This window comes from Lolium rigidum, chromosome 7 (assembly GCF_022539505.1).
Source record: "Lolium rigidum isolate FL_2022 chromosome 7, APGP_CSIRO_Lrig_0.1, whole genome shotgun sequence".
Lineage (NCBI taxonomy): Eukaryota > Viridiplantae > Streptophyta > Magnoliopsida > Poales > Poaceae > Lolium > Lolium rigidum.
The window spans coordinates 324505313-324532361 of NC_061514.1; the positions used below are offsets into that span (position 1 = coordinate 324505313).

A 27049-nucleotide genomic window follows, 5' to 3' on the forward strand; every position below is an offset into this window, starting at 1 on the left:
CTTTATATAGGCGAAGAGGCGGCGTCAGAAGGTCAACGAGGCGACGACACACTAGGGGGCGCGGCCCCCCCTCTGGCCGCGCCGGGCTATCGTCTGGGGCCCACAGGGCCCTCCTCTGGCGGCTCTCGGGTGTTCTGGAAGCTTCGTGGAAAAATAGGATGCTGGGCGTTGATTTCGTCCAATTCCGAGAATATTTCCTTACTAGGATTTCTGAAACCAAAAACAGCAGAAAACAGACAATCGGCCCTTCGGCATCTCGTCAATAGGTTAGTTCCGGAAAACGCATAAATATGACATAAAGTATGTATAAAACATGTAGATATCATCAATAATGTGGCATGGAACATAAGAAATTATCGATACGTCGGAGACGTATCAGTGACTTGGCTAAGCATTCTCACATTGCCGATGGTTGTAGAGATTATGATTTAGATTTTATTGCTATATCGGAGACAGGTAGGCAAAATTTCTCACCGAGTTTTCTCGACCGTTTGTCAGGCGGGATTAACTTTCAGTGGTTTTCTCTCCCGCCTCGTGGTAGGTCTGGGGGCATTTTACTTAGCGTCCGCATTGACACACCATGACTGTTTTAGCTAGTTCTGATGGAGAGTATCATATTAAACTCGATATTCAGAACAATGCAGACGGTTTCATTTGGAGTCTGGTTGCCGTGTATGGTGCTGCCCAAGACGCCTTTAAGGCTGACTTTTTACGTGAGTTGGTAAATCTTGCAAAAGATAACCCATATCCGATTTTGATCGGAGGGGACTTCAATTTGCTGAGATTTCCTCATGAGAAAAGCAAAGGCCTTTTCGATGGACATTGGCCTTTCTTGTTTAACGCTGTCATTGATAGCCTGGACTTAAGAGAGGTGTTTATGTCCGGTCGACAGTTTACTTGGGACAATAGCTTGCCTGAACCCACATACGAGAAACTAGATCGCGTGTTGATGGATACCGAATGGGAACATAAATATCCTATGATGTCCTCCGTGCACTAGAACATATTCAAAAACCGTCTGACCATGCTCCTATCCTCCTAACTACTGGGAATCCCCGACCTGTTTGTAACAGCCGTTCAAATTTGAACTTGGCTGGTTACATAGAGAAGGATTTCATGAGATGGTTAAGACGGTTTGGGAAAGACTAGTCGGGGGTAGCACTCCAATTTTGAGATGGAATAATAAGATGCGGGCAATGCGCAAACATCTCTCTTGTTAGGCTGCCCATATGGCTGGTATTCTTAAAAAAAGAGAAGGCTCGCTTATCAAAAGTGATCGATGAGCTAGAGGCCGTAGCGGAAGTGAGACTGTTGTCCACACAAGAGATTGATCTTAAGCATCAATCCAATGAGCAGATGGCGAGTCTTCTCCGCGAAGAGGAATTCAAATTAATGGTATCAACGATCCAAAGCCCAATTCATTTTGGAAGGTGATTCGAATACGCGATATTTTCATGGCTTGGCCAATGGAAGACATCGGAAAAAATGTATTCACTCTCTTATCCAAGATGAAGGGGTGATTGAAGGCCATGAGCAGCTCAAATCATACATTACTAATTATTATAAAGATCGGTTTGATCCTCCGGAGGAAAGCTCTTTTTCTCTTAACGAGGACTTAACGGATGATATACCCCAAGTTTCTATAGAAGAAAATGGCCTACTAACCGCACCTTATTCTGAGGAAGAGGTTCAGAAGGAAATTTTCCAAATGGAATACAACAAAGCACCGGGTCCAAATGGTTTTCCAGCGGAGTTTTATCAAACTTTCTGGGATACTATTAAATCGGACCTTCTAGATTTGTTCAGTGATCTACACACACGACAACTAGAATTATTTCGTCTAAATTTTGGTGAAGTAATTTTGTTACCGAAAGTTAATGAGGCAGAAAGGATTCAACAATATAGACCTATTTGTCTCTTAAACGTCAGTTTCAAGATTTTCACGATAGTGGCCACCATTAGACTTAATACGGTTGCGGAACATGTCGTTCAACCATCACAGACCGCTTTCATGCAAGGAAGGAACATCCTTGATGGAGTGGAAGTTTTGCATGAGACGGTACATGAGATGCATACTAAGAAATTAAATGGGGTCATCTTAAAATTAGATTTCGAAAAGGCGTATGATAAGGTCAAGTGGTCTTTCCTACAACAGACACTCAGGATGAAAGGTTTTTCTCCAGAGTGGCGTGCTCTAATTTATGATTTTGTGTATGGAGGTAGCATGGCAATTCGGGTCAATGATGACACCGGCCACTATTTCCAAACGCGAAAAGGGTTACGCCAACGGGATCCGTTATCACCGATGTTGTTTAACATTGTAGCGGATATGTTGGCGATACTCATAGAGCGGGCCAAGTCTGATGGTCAGATTGAAGGTGTGATCCCACATCTGGTTGATGGGGGTTTATCTATCCTTCAATATGCCGACGATACAATTCTATTTATGGATCACGATCTAGAAAAGGCTCGCAATCTGAAATTAATTTTGGCGGCTTTCGAGCAGTTGTCGGGATTGAAAATAAATTTCCATAAAAGTGAATTGTTCTGTTTCGGCGATGCCCAAAATGATATGACTCTGTATACATAGTTGTTTGGTTGTGGGCAAGGCCAATTTCCTATTCGCTATTTGGGTATTCCGATTATTCATAATCGGAGACTTACAATGGCTGAATGGAAAATTGTGGAAGAAAGACTACAAAAACGCCTTAGTAGTTAGAAGGGTAAATTGTTGTTCCTGGGGGAAAGATTGGTGATACGTCTCCGACGTATCGATAATTTCTTATGTTCTATGCCATATTATTGATGATACCTACATGTTTTATGCACACTTTATGTCATATTCGTGCATTTTCTGGAACTAACCTATTAACAAGATGCCGAAGTGCCAGTTGTTGTTTTCTGCTGTTTTTGGTTTCAGAAATCCTAGTAACGAAATATTCTCGGAATCGGACGAAATCAAGACCGAGGTTCCTATTTTCACCGGAACCATCCAGAACACCCGAGAGCCGCCAGAGGGGGGCCCTGTGGGCCCCAGATGATAGGGTGGCGCGGCCTGGGCCCTGGCCGCGCCAGCCTATGGTGCCGCCGCCTCTTCGACCCCCTGACGCTGCCCTTCCGCCTATTTAAAGCCTCCGTCGAGAAAACCCTGATGCGGAAAAACCACGATATGGAAAACCTTCCAGAGCCGCCGCCATCGCGAAGCCAAGATCTGGGGGACAGGAGTCTCTGTTCCGGCACCCTGCCGGAGCGGGGAAGTGCCCCCGGAAGGCTTCTCCATCGACACCGCTGCCATCTACACCGCCATCTTCATCACCGCTGCTCGCTCCCATGAGGAGGGAGTAGTTCTCCATCGAGGCTCGGGGCTGTACCGGTAGCTATGTGGTTCATCTCTCTCCTATGTACTTCAATACAATAATCTCATGAGCTGCCTTACATGATTGAGATTCATATGATGATGCTTGTAATCTAGATGTCACTATGCTAGTCAAGAGAGTTTTACTTATGTGATCTCCGGAGACTCCTTGTCCCACGTGTGTAAAGGTGACGAGTGTGTGCACCGTGTGGGTCTCTTAGGCTATATTTCACGTAATACTTACTCACCTGTTATGAATGGCGTAGTGAATTGCTTATTTATATCTCTTTATGATTGCAATGTGTTTTGTATCACAATTTATCTATGTGCTACTCTAGTGATGTGTTATTAAAGTAGTTTATTCCTCCCGCACGGTGTAATGGTGACGAGTGTGTGCATCCGTGTTAGTACTTGGCGTATGCTATGATCACGATCTCTTGTAGATTGTGAAGTTAACTATTGCTATGATAGTATTGATATGATCTATTCCTCCTACATGGCGTGAAGGTGACAGTGTGCATGCTATGTTAGTACTTGGTTTAGTCGTGTTGATCTTTCTTGCACTCTAAGGTTATTTAAATATGAACATTGAATTGTGGAGCTTGTTAACTCCGGCATTGAGGGTTCGTGTAATCCTACGCAATGTGTTCATCATCCAACAAGAGTGTAGAGTATGCATTTATCTATTCCGTTATGTGATCAATGTTGAGAGTGTCCACTAGTGAAAGTCTAATCCCTAGGCCTTGTTCCTAAATACTGCTATCGCTACTTGTTTACTGTTTTACTGCGTTACTACTGCTGCGTTACTACTGCTGCGTTACTACTGCTGCGTTACTACTGCTTGTTTACTGTCCTGGGCAAAGCACTTTTCTGGTGCTGTTGCTACTGCTCATATATATTCATACCACCTGTATTTCACTATCTCTTCGCCGAACTAGTGCACCTATTAGGTGTGTTGGGGACACAAGAGACTTCTTGCTTTGTGGTTGCAGGGTTGCATGAGAGGGATATCTTTGACCTCTTCCTCCCTGAGATCGATAAACCTTGGGTGATCCACTTAAGGGAAACTTGCTGTTGTTCTACAAACCTCTGCTCTTGGAGGCCCAACACTGTCTACAAGAATAGAAGCACCCGTAGACATCAAACATTTTTCTGGCGCCGTTGCCGGGGAGGAAAGGTAAAAAGGCTCTCATACACCGGTCCCAGGTAAAGTATTTTTCTGGCGCCGTTGTGTGTGTGCTCGAAGCTATTTCCTTTAGATCCTGCAATTGCATCTTTTTGTTTCTTGTTTACACTAGTTTGGCATAATGGACAACAATGAGCTTCTTATTCTATTTCCTGATTTAAGACATGGATGGTTTGATGCGAAAATTAAAAAACCTATGGAGTCTTATTTGCATGCTGGTAGTAATATTAGTATGAACGCTTTGAACACCATTGTTGATAATGATATAGAAAGTTCTAAGCTTGGGGAGGCTGGTTTTGATGAGCATGATCTTTTTAGTCCCGCAAGCATTGAGGAGAAAATTTACTTTGATGATACTTTGCCTCCTATTTATGATGATTATAATGATAGTGGTCTTTTGGTGCCACCTACTATGGAGAGTAAATTTTGTTGTGATTATACTATGCCTCCTACACTCGATGAGAATAATAATGATAGCTACTTTGTTGAATTTGCTCCCACTACAACTAATAAAATTGATTATGCCTATGTGGAGAGTAATAATTTTATGCATGAGACTCATGATAATAATGCTTTATGTGATAGTTATATTTTTGAGTTTGCTCATGTTGCTACTGAAAGTTATTATGAGAGAGGAAAATATGGTTGTAGAAATTTTCATGTTACTAAAACACCTCTCTATGTGCTGAAATTTTTGAAGCTATACTTGTTTTATCTTCCTATGCTTGTTACTTTGCTCTTCATGAACTTGTTTATTTACAAGATTCCTATGCATAGGAAGCATGTTAGACTTAAATGTGTTTTGAATTTGCCTCTTGATGCTCTCTTTTGCTTCACATACTATCTTTTGCGAGTGCATCATTAAAACTCGCTGAGCCCATCTTAACGGCTATAAAGAAAGAACTTCTTGGGAGATAACCCATGTGTTATTTTGCTACAGTACTTTGTTTTATATTTGTGTCTTGGAAGTTGTTTACTACTGTAGCAACCTCTTCTTATCTTAGTTTTGAGTTTTGTTGTGCCAAATAAAGTCTTTGATAGTAAAGTAAGTACTAGATTTGGATTACTCGCGCAGTTCCGCATTTCTTTGCTGTCACGAATCTGGGTCTACCTCCCGTAGGTAGCTCAGAAAATTAAGCCAATTTACGTGCATGATCCTCAGATATGTACGCAACTTTCATTCAATTTGGGCATTTTCATTTGAGCAAGTCTGTGGCCTAATAAAATCCATCTTTACGGACTGTTCTGTTTTGACAGATTCTACCTTTTATTTCGCATTGCCTCTTTTGCTATGTTGGATGAATTTCTTTGATCCATTAATGTCCAAGTAGCTTTATGCAATGTCCAGAAGTGTTAAGAATGATTGTGTCACCTCTCGAACATGTTAATTTTTATTGTCCACTAACCCTCTAATGAGTTGTTTCGAGTTTGGTGTGGAGGAAGTTTTCAAGGATCAAGAGAGGAGTATGATGCAATATGATCAAGGAGAGTGAAAGCTCTAAGCTTGGGGATGCCCCGGTGGTTCACCCTCGCATATTCTAAGAAGACTCAAGCGTCTAAGCTTGGGGATGCCCAAGGCATCCCCTTCTTCATCGACAACATTATCGGGTTCCTCCCCCGAAACTATATTTTTATTCCGTCACATCTTATGTACTTTGCTTGGAGCGTCGGTTTGTTTTTGTTTTTTGTTTTGTTTGAATAAAATGGATCCTAGCATTCACTTTATGGGAGAGAGACACGCTCCGCTGTAGCATATGGACAAATATGTCCTTAGGCTCTACTCATAGTATTCATGGCGAAGTTTCTTCTTCGTTAAATTGTTATATGGTTGGAATTGGAAAATGCTACATGTAGTAATTCTAAAATGTCTTGGATAATTTGATACTTGGCAATTGTTGTGCTCATGTTTAAGCTCTTGCATCATATACTTTGCACCCATTAATGAAAAAATACTTAGAGCTTGCTAATTTGGTTTGCATATTTGGTTTCTCTAGAGTCTAGATAACATCTAGTATTGAGTTTTGAACAACAAGGAAGACGGTATGGAGTCTTATAATGTTTACAATATGTCTTTTATGTGAGTTTTGTCTGTACCGTTCATCCTTGTGTTTGTTTCAAACAACCTTGCTAGCCTAAACCTTGTATCGAGAGGGAATACTTCTCATGCATCCAAAATACTTGAGCCAACCACTTTGCCATTTGTGTCCACCATACCTACCTACTACATGGTATTTATCCGCCATTCCAAAGTAAATTGCTTGAGTGCTACCTTTAAAATTCCATCATTCACCTTTGCAATATATAGCTCATGGGACAAATAGCTTAAAAACTATTGTGGTATTGAATATGTACTTATGCACTTTATCTCTTATTAAGTTGCTTGTTGTGCGATAACCATGCTTCGGGGACGCCATCAACTATTCTTTGTTGAATATCATGTGAGTTGCTATGCATGTCCGTCTTGTCTCGAAGTAAGAGAGATCTACCACCTTTATGGTTGGAGCATGCATATTGTTAGAGAAGAACATTGGGCCGCTAACTAAAGCCATGAATCATGGTGGAAGTTTCAGTTTTGGACATATATCCTCAATCTCATATGAGAACACTAATGGTTGCCACATGCTTATGCATTAAAGAGGAGTCCATTATCTGTTGTCCATGTTGTCCCGGTATGGATGTCTAAGTTGAGAATAATCAAAAGCGAGAAATCCATAATGCGAGCTTTCTCCTTAGACCTTTGTACGAGCGGCATGGAGGTACCCCATTGTGACACTTGGTTAAAACATGTGCATTGCAAAGATCCGGTAGTCCAAGCTAATTAGGACAAGGTGCGGGCACTATTAGTATACTATGCATGAGACTTGCAACTTGTAAGATATAATTTTCATAACTCATATGCTTTATTACTACCGTTGACAAAATTGTTTCATGTTTTCAAAATAAAAGCTCTAGCACAAATATAGCAATCGATGCTTTCCTCTTTGAAGGACCATTATTTTTACTTTTATGTTGAGTTAGTTCACCTATCTCTCTCCGCCTCAAGAAGCAAACACTTGTGTGAACTGTGCATTGATTCCTACATACTTGCATATTGTACTTGTTATATTACTCTATGTTGACAATTATCCATGAGATATACATGTTATAAGTTGAAAGCAACCGCTGAAACTTAATCTTCCTTTGTGTTGTTTCAATGCCTTTACTTTGATTTATTGCTTTATGAGTTAACTCTTATGCAAGACTTATTGATGCTTGTCTTGAAGTACTATTCATGAAAAGTCTTTGCTTTATGATTCACTTGTTTACTCATGTCATTACCATTGTTTTGATCGCTGCATTCATTACATATGTTTACAAATAGTATGATCAAGGTTATGATGGCATGTCACTTCAGAAATTATCTTTGTTATCGTTTTACCCGCTCGGGACGAGCGAAACTAAGCTTGGGGATGCTTGATACGTCTCCGACGTATCGATAATTTCTTATGTTCTATGCCATATTATTGATGATACCTACATGTTTTATGCACACTTTATGTCATATTCGTGCATTTTCGGAACTAACCTATTAACAAGATGCCGAAGTGCCGCTTGTCGTTTTCTCGCTGTTTTTGGTTTCGTAAATCCTAGTAACGAAATATTCTCGGAATCGGACGAAATCAAGACCGAGGTTCCTATTTTCACCGGAAGCATCCGGAACACCCGAGAGCCGCCGGAGGGGCCCTGTGGGCCCCAGATGATAGGGTGGCGCGGCCTGGGCCCTGGCCGCGCCAGCCTATGGTGCCGCCGCCTCTTCGACCCCCTGACGCTGCCCTTCCGCCTATTTAAAGCCTCCGTCGAGAAAACCCTGATGCGGAAAAACCACGATACGGAAAACCTTCCAGAGCCGCCGCCATCGTGAAGCCAAGATCTGGGGGACAGGAGTCTCTGTTCCGGCACCCTGCCGGAGCGGGGAAGTGCCCCCGGAAGGCTTCTCCATCGACACCGCTGCCATCTACACCGCCATCTTCATCACCGCTGCTGCTCCCATGAGGAGGGAGTAGTTCTCCATCGAGGCTCGGGGCTGTACCGGTAGCTATGTGGTTCATCTCTCTCCTATGTACTTCAATACAATAATCTCATGAGCTGCCTTACATGATTGAGATTCATATGATGATGCTTGTAATCTAGATGTCACTATGCTAGTCAAGAGAGTTTTACTTATGTGATCTCCGGAGACTCCTTGTCCCACGTGTGTAAAGGTGACGAGTGTGTGCACCGTGTGGGTCTCTTAGGCTATATTTCACGGAATACTTACTCACCTGTTATGAATGGCGTAGTGAAGTGCTTATTTATATCTCTTTATGATTGCAATGTGTTTTGTATCACAATTTATCTATGTGCTACTCTAGTGATGTGTTATTAAAGTAGTTTATTCCTCCTGCACGGTGTAATGGTGACGAGTGTGTGCATCCGTGTTAGTACTTGGCGTATGCTATGATCACGATCTCTTGTAGATTGTGAAGTTAACTATTGCTATGATAGTATTGATATGATCTATTCCTCCTACGTGGCGTGAAGGTGACGAGTGTGCATGCTATGTTAGTACTTGGTTTAGTCGTGTTGATCTTTCTTGCACTCTAAGGTTATTTAAATATGAACATTGAATTGTGGAGCTTGTTAACTCCGGCATTGAGGGTTCGTGTAATCCTACGCAATGTGTTCATCATCCAACAAGAGTGTAGAGTATGCATTTATCTATTCTGTTATGTGATCAATGTTGAGAGTGTCCACTAGTGAAAGTCTAATCCCTAGGCCTTGTTCCTAAATATCGCTATCGCTGCTTGTTTACTTGTTTCTATCGCGTTACTACTCGCTGCGTTACTACTGCTGCGTTACTACTTGCTTGTTTATCGTCCTGGGCAAAGCACTTTTCGGTGCTGTTGCTACTCGCTCATATATATTCATACCACCCGTATTTCACTATCTCTTCGCCGAACTAGTGCACATATTAGGTGTGTTGGGGACACAAGAGACTTCTTGCTTTGTGGTTGCGGGGTTGCATGAGAGGGATATCTTTGACCTCTTCCTCCCTGAGATCGATAAACCTTGGGTGATCCACTTAAGGGAAACTTGCTGCTGTTCTACAAACCTCTGCTCTTGGAGGCCCAACACTGTCTACAAGAATAGAAGCACCCGTAGACATCAATTGGTACTCATTAATTCGGTACTGACAAATATGATACTGTATATGTTATCATTCTTTCTGTTGCCGAAAGGAATTCTGCATAAACTCGATTATTATCGATCCAGATTCTTTTGGCAAGGGGACAGCGAGAAAAAGAAATATCGACTGGTTAAATGGAGTATAGGTTGTAGTCCCAAAGATCAAGGCGGACTTGGAGTTCACGACCTGGAGGTCAAGAATTCAGCTCTGCGGGGTAAATGGCTTTTTAAGCTTCTTACCGAGGATGAGATTTGGCAAACTATTCTTCGGAGAAAGTATATTGGCTCGAAGACGTTATCCCAAGTGGTTTGGAAACATGGGGATTCTCACTTCTGGGCTGGTCTTATGGCGATAGAAAATGTCTTCTTTCATCATGGTACTTTCTTGATTAAGAATGGAGCACAAATACAGTTCTGGGAAGATGTTTGGTTAGACAATGCTCCCTTAAGTGAACAGTATCCGGCTTTGTATAGTATTTTTCGTCGCAAAGGTGATACCATTGCCACAGTAATGGCTACCTCACCCCCGAATGTGACGTTCCGACGGGTTTTGCTTGGACAAAGGCTACAGGCATGGAATGCTCTAATTCACCGACTGGGAGATATTCACCTATCGCCTGAATTGGACGAATTTAGATGGAATCTTCATGTAGATGGCACTTTCTCAGTCAGATCTTTATACAATGCGATCCTTCATTCTGATATACCAGTTGATAATAATAAGAAAATTTGGAAGATGAAGATACCATTAAAAATAAAAAAAAATTGGATGGTACCTTCGTCGAGGAGTTATTCTTACCAAAGATAATCTTGTTAAGCGGAATTGGCACGGAAGTTCACGGTGTGTTTTCTGTCATCATGATGAAACCATTAAACAGCTTTTTTCCAGTGCCATTTTGCGAGATCTATATGGTCAGTCATCCAAGTAGCGTCTACCCTGTATCCCCCGACTAGTGTGGCCAATGTCTTTGGCAATTGGCTTCATGGTATCGATTCAAGGTTTAAGTTGCTTCTTAGGGTGGGGGCGCTAGCAGTTATCTAGGCACTTTGGCTAAGTAGAAATGACAAGATTTTTAACGATAAAAATTGTTCTTTGTTGTAGGTCATCTACAGATGTACATGTATTCTCCGTTCGTGGTTACCTCTTCAGCGGGTGGAGAACCGAGACCTATTTACGGAGGTTTGTTGCAGCCCCTCCATCACCCTAGGCGCTATATGATTCATCGCTTCGATGTGTATTTCGCCTAGTTTTTTATACTTTGACTCCAGATACTTGAACGGTTGTGTGCATCCTGGTTATGCAGAGGTTGGATGTAATTGCGTCCCAAAAGTAATAAATCATCCTTTATCGAAAGAAAAAAATCTGTTTCGATCTCACAAACTGTACAGAAATCTTTTAGAGCATCTCTAACAGGCGCGCCATATCGGCCACGTGCTATATTAACCGCCGGTATGCTGCGTCGGTCAGAAAATGTTCCTCCAGCAAGCGATGTAAAGAGCGCAGCGCTGAATTTTTTTTCTTGGTGCAGGCTATTTTGCACTATCCTGAGCGCTATACTTTGGGCTCCGGCTGCAGCGCGCAGCATCGCTCCACCCACACGTGAAGAAAACCCTCCAAGAAACTTCCCCCCGCGTCGCCGTCCCACCGCCCAATCCTCGCCTCCACGCGCCGCCAACGCAATTCCAGTGATAGACGGGACCTCCGGCTCCCCTCCGACCCCTCCCTACTCCATTACACCTACCGCTGCTGCCGCCTCCATCATGGTGCCGAGCCATGCGCCAAACCCTAGCGGTGGCGCCGACACTGGGAACACCGCGGCCCGAGCCCTCTTCGTCCCGCTACGCCCGACGTTGCACACAATCATCGCCGCCATGCAAGTGGCCACCACGTAGGCCTCCGGCAAGGCACGGCCGCCACCCACAAGAGGAAGGTGGGAATGAGCGAAGCGTGCGTTCTCTTCGGTCTTGTTGGTCAGGCATCAACACCGATTGTCAAAAGTGGGCGAACGTGCAAGCGAATGTTGATATTATTAACCCAAGTGGCACAAATGATATCGATAGGATAAGCAATTATATTACTTTGCTGATCATCTCTACGGACGATTGTTGTTTTATATGGCTCATTAATTCTCTTTTGTTTGCTTTGTACAATTCTATGGCTCAAGGTTTATTTAGAGATGTGGGAAAGAATAACAAGAAAGGCAACAAGATTCTTGGCAAGCCATTCACGATGCATCATTGTTATGAAGTGCTAGGAAGGAATACCCGCGGGAAGGATGCGGCAACCATGGTCGTCAATGCTACCGCTGAAGCAACAATAATTGATGATGATGACTCAAGTGACGAGGGCAAGAAGAGAAGCTCCATTCTCACTCAGTTACCAATAAAAGGAGAAATGTGCTTGGTAGGAAGGCCGTCAAAGATATGATATGAAGGGAAAGAAGGCATGGCCAACATGGCTGGCATGGGAGGCATGGCCTGCATGAGAGGACCAAGATATGAAGGACCTATTTGGTTGATGATTTATGTGAGTATTTGATCTTAGTGAATGCATAGTAGTGTGTTAAAGTTATTTTTCGCCGGCACGCGAGCTGTATTTTAGAGCTTTCCACGGAGGATCAGTTTTTGCGCCAGATTGTATTAGTACTACAATTTACCTTGTAGCAATGGAATCAGTTAATAGTTTGGTAATGCCAGATTATTTGAGCGCTGCAAACTCTCTTTCTGAGATCAATTCCCGATGCTAAATGTTGACACCTTTAGCACATCCAAAAAGAGGAAAAACTTCTGTCCATTTGTGAGTATTCCTTCTTTGAAAGTTCTTTTTATAAAGTGTATACTGAAGCTTCTCTGTTCTTCACAAACCAACAATAGAGAAGACCCTCCCTGGGCCACTGCCTGCTGGCCCCGTTAGTTTTCCTTTCCTCTATGCAACTCTAAAAGTTTCCAAGAGCCCAATAGCAACCAGATCAAACCCATCCAGACTTGCACGAATCTGTAAACAATATTCATGCTTCGCACTGTTCACTGTTTCAGTGCCTGTGTTTTGTCAGGATCGGTGGGACACACCCGCAGTACAGATAGTATGCCACAAATATTCTAGTTGTAAAGTGGCGAAAGTGCATCGGAATAAGTTTGTCTAGACGGGTGGTGTGATCAATCTGCTAGGCTAGCGGGCGCCGGAACTCGGTTGTAACGCTGGGAAGGTTCGATCCGCAACTAGTTGAGGGTGTATCATTTTTTTTATGACATACACTTTTAAGTTTCTAAAAAATACAAACTAAAATTATGGACCTACATTGTGTTGTATCTTGTGCATATGTGAGGTTTTATCCAAAAATATGATATTATGTGATCTACACACAAAAAATGTGTAAATAGCACATGACACTATTCACTTATGTATTTTTTTTGCAGAGGTCGCATATGATCATATTTTGACACAAAAATTTCTAGGTTTACAGCATATCAACATCCATAATTTTAGTTTACATTTTTCGAAAACTTAAAGGTGTCACAGAAAAAATGGGGTACATCTGCAACTAATTGCGGATTATTCGCACTCGTAACGCTGGTGGATGCCTTTGGAATGAAAGGAGGGGATTCTTGAGCCCTACTCCGGTGCTCCCCCCTAACACAAGTTGAGAGGTACCTTAGGCCCGCTGACCCATATCCAGTCCATGTATACCCGTATGTATACATACGGTATTTTCGTTTCTAATTTGGTGGGGAAATTGGTGGGGTGACGTACGCGGAGACGTCTACGACCCTTTTTTATATGTCATACCTATTCGGTACACGCACGTCACCGTAGTAGTACACTATACTTACAGAAAATAATCGTACAAGATAGCGCGGGCCATACGGGCCTCTAGAGAACCGTACGTACATATCAGATTTTTAAATTTTACGATCATGAGCCCGCTTACTAAGGGGTATTGGAAGATCTCAACCATTATTGTTTTTGATGCAGCCTGACATTTGCCAAGGGGGGAGCACCGGAGTAGGGGGATTCTTAGGAAATATTCTGGTCATGCTGACACCACATTTTTAAGTATATCATGGACACAGCCACTGATTGGTTCCTCGTTGGAAGAACGTTTGTATAGCAAAAGGCCCAACGACCAAGAGATCGTGATCTTCGGCATTACTATTAACAAAGAGAGCCCGTGATCTTGGGAATTATCAACCAAGAGAGACCGTGGTCTTGGGCATTATCAACCAAGAGAGATCGTAGCTGTAGTGTTAGGCCTCCACAGCATGTGTATTTTTTTTTTCCAAAGCAGATTTGAGGCATGGAGTACCGGTGCCCTCCATCGCCCCGACGGATCACCTAGTTGCTCTGATACTCACGCATAATTAAACTATTGATTCTTTAATTAACAACCCATGCATGTGAGAGTCGGAGAAGAAAAAATCAGCAAAACAGATGGGTGGACGTTGGTCTACCTCCGTTCCAGTTTATAGGGCTTACACGTATTTTTAGATTCTTAATTTGGCAAACATAATATTAATTGTATAACATAAAAATTATATCATGAAAAATAAAACATGTGAGCTTTCTAATGATATATATTTTGTAACATATATCTTGTATTATCATTATTAAATTTACGACCTAGGATATGCACAAGCCCTATGTAATATCAAAAAAAAAAAGCCCTATGAACTTGGACAGAGGTAGACCAGAATTCGGTGCCCTGAGTTTGTCCTTTTTTAGAAAAAAAATAGTACTTTCCAGCTTCAAAAAGTTCCAAAATTTATTGAGGGTGCGTATATCTGTGCGAATTTTCAATTGAAAGCCCGTTATATTTGAGACTATAACAGACAAATGGCACTTGATTGCTTACCAATAGGCAATCGACTATGGTGTGGCCAGATTCCGGCCAGTGGCCTTTTTTGTGGATGGGATGAACGAGTACAACATCTTTCGGTGGATCAGTCTGGAAAGCAGTGAAAGAGCAATATATTTTGAATTTATGCAGAAAATTATACATGGTGTGTCCGAAGCAATGGATTTTTGACTTGCTGGCTAGGGAGTTCTTCGTGATCACAATGCTGCTTTCATTCTTTCGTGCAATGAAGGTGTGGACGATTTAAGCGTGCAGACAACCTATTCACTTGCGGGTGTTGTCAGTGTTGAAAGAGCATGTATACTTGAACATGTCCTGGCCACACTGTTTGTCTATCTACATGCACATTTCTTTGGCAGTTTGGGACCGTTCAACGGTTGACATTGTGGTGAAAGATATCAAAACCCTTATTAGAGGATTCAGTTTGTGATGTTTCAAACATGTTAGTAGTAAGTTAAATATCATAAAACACCGGCTAGCTCGCTCATATGAGCACACTTTTTTATCTGTTTTCTTTTGATGTTATCATCGATTGCGGTCGGGCAGAACATAATAAAGTGTGATATTCTTTTAGAAAAGTATGTGGCAACTTTTTGGTGTTTTGGGGGCATATCCAGCGGTACGGCCTAAAATGGATATAAAAAGTATCTATCTACGTATGTTTGGATCGGGCTGCAGATACGAAATTAGCCTATTTGGCTAGTATGTCTATTTGGCTTCAAGGGCAGCCCCAGGGATAAGTCTGGAAAGAAGTGAAATCTCGCCTATTTTCCTAAATTTGGCATATATATGTAAAGAACTTCTTTCGCTGGATCAGTCTGGAAAGAAGTGAAAGAGCAATATCTTTTGAGTTTATGCAGGAGATTATACATGGTGTGTGCGAAGCAATGGATTTTTGACTTTCTGGCCAGGGAGTTCTTCGTGATCATAATGGCGGTTTCATTCTTTCGTGCAACGAAGGTCTAAACGATTTAACTGTGCAAAAGGCCTATTCATTTGATGGGTGTTGTCGGTGCTGAAAGATCATGTATACTTGAACATGCCCTGGCCGGTATCACACTGTTGGTCTATGAACCTGCGTATTTCTTCGCCATTTTGTGACCGTTGAACGGTTGGCATTGTGGTGAAAGATATCAAAACCATATTAGAGGATTCAGTTTGTGTTGTTTCAAACATGTTAGTTGTAAGTTTAATAACATAAAACATCAGTTAGCTCGCTCATATGAGCACACTTTTTTTTGGTGTTATCATCGATGGTGTTTGGGCTGAACTTAATAAAGTGTGATATTATTTTAGAAAAGTATGTGGCAACTTGTTGGTGTTTTGGGGGCATCTGCAGCAGTCCAGCATAAAATGGACATCAAAAGTGTCCATCTACGTCCGTTTGGGTCGGGCAGCATACACGAAATTAGCCGCTTTGGCGGGTATATTTATTTGGGTTCAAGGGTAGCCCTAGGTACCGGATGCATTTCCCCCTAGCCTTGGCTTCTCACCTATTCTCCCAAAATTGGCACATAGATATGTAAAGAACATCTTCGTTGGATCAGTCTGGAAAGCAGTGAAAGAGCAATATCATTTGAGTTTATGCAGGAAATTATACATGGTGTGTGCAAAGCAATGGATTTTTGACTTGTTGGCCAGGGAGTTCTTCGTGATCACAATGGCGATTTCATTCTTTCGTGCAGCGACGGTCCGGATGAATTTTTGTGAAGAAGGCATATTCATTTGGCGGACGTTGTCGGTGCTGAAAGAGCTTGTATACTTGAACATGTCTTCGCCGGTGTCACACTGTTGGTCTATCAACCTGCCCATTTCTTCGCCAGTTTGGGATCGCTCAACGGTTGCCATTGTGGTGAAAGATATCTACACCTTATTAGAGGATTAAGTTTGTGATGTTTCAAACATGTTAGTCGCAAGTTAAATATCATGAAACATCGGTTTGCTCGCTCATATGAGCGCACTTTTTTATTTGTTTTCTTTGGTGTTATCATCAATTGCGTTTGGGCTGAACTTAATAAAGTGCGATATTCTTTTTAAAAAGTACATGACAACTTTTTTGTGTTTTCGGGGTATCTCCATCTGCCCAATGTAAAATGGACATCAAAAGTGTCAATCTACGTCCGTTTGGATCGGGCCGTATAAACAAAATTAGCTGCTTTGGCTGGTACGTCTATTTGGGTCCGGGGGTAGCCGTAGGGGCGGACGCATTTCCCCAAACATAGACTTCTCACCGGGGCTCAACCAAAGTCACCCTAAAATTTTCCATCCGTGGTCATTGAGGCTATCAGAACGATCTGTCTCAACAATCATGTTGTGCATGATCACACAACAGGTTAGCACCTCATGCATGATCTTCAAAGACCATGTTCTAATTGGATGACGAACAATATACCACCTAGCTTGAAGTAGACCAAATGCCCACTTCATATCTTTCCTAAAGCCTATTGTCTCTAAGCAAACCTCTTGGTTTTGATCTTTATCAGGCTTGTGGACTATCTTCATAAGTGTGGTCCAATCAGCATAGCTGCCATCAGTAAGATAGTATGACTTGTCATATGCATTGACATTCATCTCATAGTTCACCATAGGAACAGTGCCTTGTAGAGGCTAGTTGAATATTAGATAGCAGTGGAGCACATTGATAGCATTGTGAGAACCGTCCATGCCAAAGAAAGTGTGTCAAATCCACAAATCATGCGATGTCACTGCCTGCAGAATGATAGTACGTGCATCACTCGACATGGTCGATGTATTGACCCTGCCATGCAAATAGATAATTCTTCCTCTCCTAGTGCATGCAGTCTATGCCACAGATCATCCCCGGGAACCCTCTTGCCTCGTTAATCGACAACAACCATGTTGTATCGGCAACTGTTGGATCTCTCAAGTAAAGTTTTCCGAACACCGCAATCAGACAAAACCTATACATGGATTCAAGGCAGGTTCTCTCACTCATTCGCAAGTCTTCGTCGAAGATATCGCCAAACATTCCACACGAAAGCATGTGAATAGCTGCGGAACACTTCTGATAAGAGGAGACGCATAGCTTACCAATGGCATCGGCCCTGCTTTGGAAGTAGGGGTCGTACTCTCTAACGACCTGTAAAATTTGAAGAACGAGTCTCTTGACATTCGATAGCAGCACTGGAACATGACTTCCTTGTACACCGAATCAGCAAGATGGAAGTAGTCTTTGTAAAGCCGGTTGTGGCCACCCACTCGGTTGCGCTTCACGTTGGCCGGGTGGCCCTTCGGTGATCCCCAGTACACCGACATCCGCCTGCCATTGTGCTCGTGGATGAGGGAGGCCGCAACAACCATGAGCTGCGACGTCTTGTTGAACGAGGTGTCCACAACTTCCCCGCGGAGCATCCTGAGCAATTGTCTGAGGTCCGTCTGCGGGGCAACAACAACAGATAAAGGGAAAGCATAGTTGGCGGAAATGGCCGAACAGTTTGTCGGTATCGTACCACGCAATTTACCGAACATGCCCTATGCATCGAGGCTGGTGGGGGCTCCGACTAGATGGTCGGCCAACAAGGACGCGACCGATGTGGGCAAGGGCTCTCCTCCTACCCGGCACCTTGCGTGGACTCTGGCGAGTCGTAGCCCGAACAGAGTTTGGCTACTACGGCGAAGGGGTAGAGGGTGTCGGTGGGGTGGCGGCGTCGCCCTACGGCTGCAAAGAAAGGGAGGGGGCACAACTTCAATCGGATGGATTTCGTTGTCCCTAGCAGGCGGGGGCTGGATAGGTCACACGGGTTGTATGCGCTGGCGTAGATGCATTCGCATTTCAAATTTAAATTGTGTTTACGTTTCAACGAACAGCCCGATCACTATACCGTCATGCAGCTGGTTTGCAAACAGACAAATTTTTTGAACGCGCAGACGACAAAATCACTTTGCTCTACGTCGGATCCGTTGGAGGGCAGCTCACGTCAGTGTCCATGAAGGCAGTGGTGGAGCTTCATTGAAACAAAACTGGGCCACGGTCCGCCCAGCTCAACTCAAAACGTTGAAAAATGAGAGACAAATTGATCCATGAAATGAAAAAAATATGATTTTCTTTGGGCTGGGCCGCCCAAGAATCTGGCCGAAGCACCGCTATGAAGGCGACACGTGCTGGATACCACGCCCTCCCAAACCATCCATAGGCTTTTTCCACCTCACATACTACTTTCCTACACTCTTTAAATACAGCTACAGTTCTCGCTTCTTCCAGTAGCCGGAGCTTTCCTACACTCTTTCCTCAGTAATGCTACACTTCCCATTCGAGGTGACCTATCTTCCTTGCACTTCGCATTCGAGGTGACCTATCTTCTTCCAGCTCAACAGCAAGTCGATCACCATGCCGTGCCGGGGGTATGCCACGACGGCCATGGAGCTCCTGCAGGACAGCATCCCCATGGTGTCCCTCGCCGTCGCGGCCGCCGCGCTGTACGCGCGGGCGTCGTCGTCGCTCCTCCGCCCTGGACTCCCGCGCCTCATCGCCCTCCTCCCCCTGTTCCCGCTCCTCGTCGCCGCGCCCCTGGCCTTCCCCTCCTCCGCCATCGTCCGGGGCCTCGCCGCCTTCTTCCTGGCCTGGCTCTGCACCTTCAAGCTCGCCCTCCTCGCCGTCGGCCGCGGCCCGCTCGACCCCGCCCTTCCCGTGCTTCCGTTCCTCTTCACCGCCTTGCTCCCCGTCAAGCTCGCCGCCAGAGCCTCCAAAGCCAAGCCGGTGTCCCTCGTTTCTTGCGCGGTGAAGGTGGCCATCATAGCCGCCGTGGTCCGGCTGTACCAGTTCAACGACCGCCTGCACCTGTACGCGCGCCTAGCCCTGTACGGCGTCCACACGTACTGCTTCCTGGACCTCCTCCTCCCCTGCATCGCGGCTGCCGCCGCCGCGCTCGGCATGGAGGCGGAGCCGCAGTTCAACCGGCCGTACCTGGCGTCGTCGCTACGGGACTTCTGGGGCCGCAGGTGGAACCTCATGGTTTCCGCCATCCTCCGGCCGTCCGTCTACGACCCCGTCCGCGCGCTGGCCGGGATCCCTGCCGCTGTCCTAGCTACCTTCGCCGTGTCCGCGCTGATGCACGAGGCCATGGTGTACTACCTCAGCCTGCAGTGGCGGTCCGACGGCATGATGGCTGCCTTCTTCCTGCTCCACGGCGTTTGCTGCGTCGTCGAGGGGTGGTGCGCTCGGCGGTGGCCGGCGCCGCCACGGGCCGTGGCTACGGTGCTGGTTGGGCTCTTCGTCACGGCCACGTCGTTCTGGCTCTTCTTCCCTGCGCTTTGCAAAGACGGAGTTGAGGAGAAGCTGCTGCAGGAGTGGGCTGCGGTGGCCGCCTTCTTCCAGGACGCCGGCGGGAAGATACCATGGTCCATGGTACGCACAACTTAGTACCCAAAGAAAAGTACAACCTAGAGAAAAGTGTATCCTGTTTGGCACTCTGTTGACAGATCAAATATAATTAACTCTGAAAAGGAGAAAAATAAAGGAGCATGTTGGGATGTCCGTTAGAGGTTGGATTAAACTAGCTAGATGGACATTGGGCGCCTTGCCACGCCATTCTCTGTTGTTGTCATTTAAATAGAAAGAAAAAATAGACGTGATGCCACGTTCACTCCTTCGTGTGACACATATTACGTCCAAATTCTGGAAAAAAAATATGGATGAACAAAAAATAGGAATGGAGAAATTCCACTTTATAATCTGAGCAATACTTGGAACATTTGGTTTCATGTGACACATATTAAGTTCAAATTCTGGACGTTTTGCCTCAAAAGAAAAAGTTCAAATTCAGAAGTTGAACAAATTATCAGTGGTGTGGAGAAGTTCAAATTCAGGAATACAGAACCCGGAAATTCAATTCGGCTCCCGGGTGCGTATGCACCCTCTACCAAAAAATCATATTTCGAAATGTCGAAAATTTTTAACAAAAATTTTTACATGTACATCTTCATAATATATGTTCGTTCGTCAAGTTTCACGAAAAACCAATATTTTTTGTGGTCTAAATAAAAAAAGAGAAAACTTATCTTGTGAAAAACATTATTTTTAGGACTGAGTTTTGTCTTTTTTACACACGTCACATGATAAGTCGATTTTTTATGAAACAACTTTGTAAGCGTGTAGTACGAGAAGATTTACATGTGAATTTTTTGTTTCAATTTTTTTGAAATTCAAAATATGTGTAAGAAGCATTTCAAAATAGAGGGAGCATATGCTCCCATGTTCCAAAACACCACTCCCGAAAATGAACACTAAAAAAGCTTGAGCTATAATCTCAGCAACTCTGAAGAACATAATAGCCTCCAGGAAGTTTTGGAGGAAACACACATATGGAATTCTGAAAACGGTGAAGACAGTATTTTAATTAGGGAAGACATAACTACACTTAAACATTTAGACTGAACAAGCCAGAAAGGACCAACAACCAATCACTATCCTCCTAATGACATCACAATAGTGGATTTGTTTCTATCTTCTATTGAATCTCTTTCACGGCTCGGTAGAGAATTTGATAAGCCAATGTTTTTTTCACGGTTAACCACCATGTTAACTCACATGAACGTGAAAGAGGTCCAAGAATCTATTTTCTTTTTATAAGGGCTAAAAACACCTTTTTTGGCTTTTTTGACCCCATATTGTAGGGTGGATCTCCAAAGATAGGAAATATCTCCTTCCAAACCATACATACTAGTAGGGCTTTTCACAGAGTTCTATAGAAATTCTATTTACTCACTTTAAATTACGTATCCGCTTCCCCCATTTCCCCCCTAATCCCCCCGAAACAAACACTCTGTATAAGGAATAGCATGCAACACACCAATTTCTTTTTATTATCGTTAAATCTAATGAGGCGCCTCTTACTTCCACCGTACCGTCCTCTCTTCTCTCACTCGGAGATATCACGCTCCTGCCTTCATCATCGTCGTAGTTGGCTTAAACGGTGTTTCTAGCTCAAACTCAACCTAACTCGCCATGGATGCCTGTCTGGGCAGTTGGCACTTTGGATGACGTACACCGTCGACTTAGACATAATTCATAAGAATACTTTAGCAAACTACTAATTTTGTACTTGGATCACGTGGTGTTGCTTAGACTTTGCTTCCCAGCTTGAGCGTGCGCATGCATGCATGCCTCGCATTGGCTTTGCGTGGTGAATTATCACGAAATCAAGATCAAAGGAACAACGTGTTGTTGCTCACTACGGGAGAGCACAGATGTGCCGACGGCCGCCGTGTGTGCCGACGGCCAAATATCGGGGCCGTCGGCACAGAAGCATCCGAACCGCGGCGACAAAGATGGCCGTCGGCGTTAAAATGGCCGTCGGCACAAGCTGGTTGTGCCGACGGTCACCGTCGGCACAGTTCTGGCCGTCGGCACAGGACTCGATCTGGCCGTCGGCACAACATTTTTTTTCTTTTTTTTTTACTACAGACCTGTGCCGACGGTTATACCGTCGGCATAGCTTTTTTCTATTTCTGCACGACAGTCTTGAAAAAATCATAACTAAATCATTCTAATTGAGAAAAATAAGTATAATATATCAAATTTTGCAGAAAAACAAGATCTATCATAGAAAAATATAAAAAATGGAATATTTTAAATACCTAAACAAATATTTTTAGAAATGAGCTATAATGTTCGAGGTTTCATGGCTTTCACACACGATCAAAAATGAAAAAATTGTCGCTCGTGGGTCGGATTAGAAATCCGCGTCCGGGGACTTGCTTCCCATCCTAGGGTCCACACACGTGCCAAATATGATCTCGTTTCGGCAAACTATGCCATGTCGAGGCCGTTTCCCACCTCATTTCCCCTAAAATCCATAGAACTCCGGACGTGATAGCCCTTTTCGTGAAGGATTTTTCAAAATAATTGTCGTATTCCAGTTTTAACAAACGGAATAGTTACTATGACATATAAAATGACGTCACGCGGCTCCGTGGGATTTTTGGACTTCATTCAAATTGTCATCTGGCCAAAACAGGACCCCCGGGACATGCGGTATCGCCGTACCGGGCGTGCGGGTGCACCCATTTACGAACAAACTAAACGGAGAAAAATTAGCACATATAATGATGCGTCGTAGAACTTAAAACAATTTTTCCGGAATTTCTGGAGTGACGGATAGTTCACCCCTAGTTCAAATCTGGTCAGTTTCCAGCGGATTCGACGGGACACCGCCGGAGGCCGCATGGGTTCCCAAAATGCTAATGATTCCACATGTCTTGTGATAGGTGGTGTGTAGGTGGTCTACTATCATTGCACGGAGGTTTCATGTCATAGTAAAATACGCCCCATGTAGCTGCTTCACAAATAAAAACCGTTTGGGCACGCTAAAAATGAAAAGATGGTCGTCCGTAGGTCGGTTTAGAAATCCGCGTCCGGGGTCTTGCTTCCCATCCTAGGGCCCACACACGTGCCAAATATGATCTTGTTTTAGCAAACTATGCCATACCGAGGCCGTTTCCCACCTCATTTCACCTGAAATCCATAGAACTCCGGACGTGATAGCCATTTTCATGAAGGGTTTTTAAAAATAATTTCCGTATCCCAGTTTTGACAAACGGAATAGTTACTATGACATATAAAATGACGCCACCCGGCTTCGTGAGATTTTTTTGACTTCGTTCAAAAAGCCATCTGGTCAAAACAGGGCCCCCGGGACATGCGGTATCGCCGTACCGGGTGTGCGGGTGCACCCATTCGCGAAGAAACTAAACGGACAAAAATTAGCACATATAATGATGCGTCGTTGAACTAAAAACAATTTTTCCGGAATTTCTGGAGCGACGGATAGTTGACCCCTAGTTCAAATCCGGTCAGTTTCCAGCGGATACGGCGGGACACCGCCGGAAGCCGCATGGGTTCCCAAAAAGCTAACGCGTGCACATGTCATCTGATAGGTGGTGCGTAGGTGGTCTACTATCATCGCACGGAGGTTTCACTTCATACTAAAATGCGCCCCATGTAGCTGCTTCACAAATAAAAACCGTTTGGGCACGCGAAAAATGAAACGATGGCCGACCGTGGATCGGATTAGAAATGCGCGTCCGGGATGTTACTTCCCATCCTAGGGCCCACACACGTGCCAAATATGATCTCGTTTCGGCAAACTATGCCATGCCGAGGCCGTTTTCCACCTCATTTCCCTTGAAATCCATAGAACTCCGGACGTGATAGCCCTTTTCGTGAATGGTTTTTCAAAATAATTGCCGTATCCCAGTTTTAACAAACGGAATAGTTACTATGACATATAAAATAACGTCACGCGACTACGTAGGATTTTTTGACTTCGTTCAAATTGCCATCTGGCCAAAACAGGACCCCCGAGACATGCGGTATCGCCGTACCGGGTGTGCGGGTGCACCCATTCGCGAACAAACTAAACGGACAAAAATTAGCATATATAATGATGCGTCGTTGAACTAAAAACAATTTTTCCGGAATTTCTAGAGCGACGGATAATTGACCCCTAGTTCAAATCCGGTCAGTTTCCAGCGGATACGGCGGGACACCGCCGGAAGCCGCATGGGTTCCCAAAAAGCTAACGCGTGCACATGGCATGTGATAGGTGGTGCGTAGGTGATCTACTATCATCGCACGGAGGTTTCACTTCATACTAAAATGCGCCCCATGTAGCTGCTTCACAAATAAAAACCGTTTGGGCACGCTAAAAATGAAAAGATGGCCGACCGTGGATCGGATTTGAAATGCGCATCCGGGGTATTACTTCCCATCCTAGGACCCACACACGTGCCAAATATGACCTTGTTTCGGCAAACTATGCCATGCCGAGGCCGTTTCCCACCTCATTTTCGATAAAGTCAGTCAAATTTAAACTAGAGGTACTTGATCTAATGCTCATGATTTTTGGGTAAGTTAACTTTGTAGGTTCAAAAGATGATATGGATGTCATATTTGTATTCCTCTCATTTTTCCAATCAATTTAGACATATTATTTGCCAAATTCGCATTTACTGATATTAATTATTCCTTATTAAATAAAAAACAAAAAATAAAATCATTTAATTGTATTTCAAATTTTATATTATTATTATTTATATATATTCATTGTTGTTTACTTAAATAATTATTTAGAATTTAAAAATATAGAGGTGTGACATCACGGTCAAAGGGTTAATATGATAGATATGGTAATATTAACATCAAGGTGTCATTTCTTTCAGGAAGCTCATCCGAAGAGAACCAAGAAGTTAAGCGTGTCGGAGCGGGAGTAGTGTGAGGATGGGTGACCAACTGGAAAGTTTGACCATAAGTGCAATTTGACCTAAGATTAAGTGTACTAAGTGTGATTGTGAAAGATTAACAAGTAAAAAAGTAAAAAAGTAGAAGAAGAAAAGTGAAAAAAAAAATTAAATTTTTTTTTCAAATTTTTTTTTGAATATTTTTTTCGAAAATAAATTTGAAATTTTTGAAATACTATGCCGACGGTGTTACCGTCGGCACAACAATCTATGCCGACGGCCAGTCCAGTGCTAGACGGTGATCGGGCAGTCCCCGACCAGAACTATGCCGACGACGCTATGCCGACGGTCACCGTCGGCACAGCCTGTGCCGACGGCCTTCTAGGCTGTGCCGACGGCTGGCGGCCGTCGGCATACAACATCTCTCCCGTAGTGGCTTGACGCGTAGGTTGTTCTCGCGTCTGGCTTGCAACATGCTAGCGTACGTGTACGTCGGCACGTGATCTGATCATCTAAACCGTGTTGTCCTCCATGCATTTTGCAGTCCGTGAACGATCAAGAATGACTGGTGTTCAAACACATTCATCCTCATTTTTTAGGAGTCATTCTTCTTAGTGCATCCCCCTACATTGTAATTAAGAGGACACAACGAAGTGTGAAATTATCACATAAATGACGAAGGGTGTTTTGGCACACCGAGAGCACATGCCTTCTTTATTTAAAATATATTCTAAGCTTATTTACAATATTGAAAAAAATTGGAAAAATTCCGTGCATTCGTCTCCGCATTCTGTATGCACACAGAGTTGTTTCATGGAAGTCCCACTATTGTTTTGGCCAGTGTAAAAAAGATAAAATTTGTTGCAAAATAAGATTTTCACCAGATTTTTTCCGCCTTTTCTACACATACCACAAAAAACTCGTTTTTTCGTAAAATTTAGGCGCGAGTTACTTTCCACCTTAGGTCCAATCAGTGAACAGTGTGAACCATGAATAGTGACATGTGCTATTTACACATATTTTTTTGTGTAGATCACAAATTGTCATATTATTTTGATAAAACCTCACATATACACAAGATACAACACAATGAGGTTCATAATTTTAGTTTGCATTTTTTAGAAACTTAAAAGTGTGTGTCACAAAAAAAAAGATACACCCTCAACTAGTTGCGGATGGAGTTTCCCCAGCGTTACCACCGAATTCCAGTGCCCGCTAGCCTAGCAGATTGTTCACACTACCCGTCTAGACAAACTTATTCAGATGCACTTTCGCCACTTTACAACTAGAATATTTGTGGCATATTATCTGTACTGCGGGTGTGTCCACCGATCCTGACAAAACATAGGCAATGAATCAGTGGCCTGGCCCAGCTAACGTATGTGTACTGAGAGGATTTCTTGATCACTGAACACTGCGAAGCATGAATACTGTTTACAGATTCGTGCAAGTCTGGATGGGTTTGTTCGGGCTGCTATTGGACTCTAGGAAACTTTTAGAGTTGCATACAGGAAAGGAAAACTAACGGGGCCAGTAGGCAGTGGCCCAAGGAGGGTCTTCTCTATTGTTGGTTTGTGAAGAACAGAGAAGCTTCAATATACACTTTATAAAAAGAACTTTCAAAGAAGGAATACTCACAAATGAACAGAAGTTTTTCCTCTTTTTGCATGTGCTAAAGGTGTCAATATTTAGCATCGGAAATTGATCTCAGAAACAGAGTTTGCAGCGCTCAAATAATCTGGCATCACCAATCTATTAACTGATTCCATTGCTACAAGGTAAATTGTAGTGCGTAAAAGACTATCCTTCGTCGGGCGCTCCAAAATACAGCTCGCGTGCCGGCGGAAAATAACTTTGACACATTACTATACATTCACCAAGATCAAATACTCACATAAATCACCAACCAAATAGGTCCTTCATAGCTTGGTCCTCCCATGTCAGCCATGCCTCCCATGCTGGCCGTGCCTCCCATGCCGGTCATGCCTTTTTTTTCTTCATATTTTTGGTGATCTTCCTACCAAGCACATTCCTCTTTTTATTGGGTAGCCGAGTGAGGAGTGGATCTTCTCTTCTTGCTCTCATCACTTGAGTCATCATCATCGATGATTGTTGCTTCACCGGTAGCATTGGCGGCCATGGTTGCATCGTGAATGGCTTGCCAAGAATCTTGTTGCCTTTCTTGTTCTTCCTTCCCACATCTCTAAATAAGCCTTGAGCCATAGAGTTATAAAAAGCAAAGAAAAGAGAATA

General features: G+C 43.6%; 1 protein-coding gene across 1 annotated transcript; it reads left to right on the top strand.

The window, feature by feature from the left end:
* The first annotated feature begins 18898 nt into the window (after nt 1–18898).
* On the top strand, nt 18899–20243 carry LOC124678947 (acyl-CoA--sterol O-acyltransferase 1-like). Its single transcript, XM_047214796.1, has one exon. It carries the CDS (start codon nt 18948–18950, stop codon nt 19977–19979), a length of 1032 nt encoding a protein of 343 aa, XP_047070752.1. The 5' UTR covers nt 18899–18947; the 3' UTR covers nt 19980–20243.
* Nucleotides 20244–27049: the final 6806 nt, after the last annotated feature.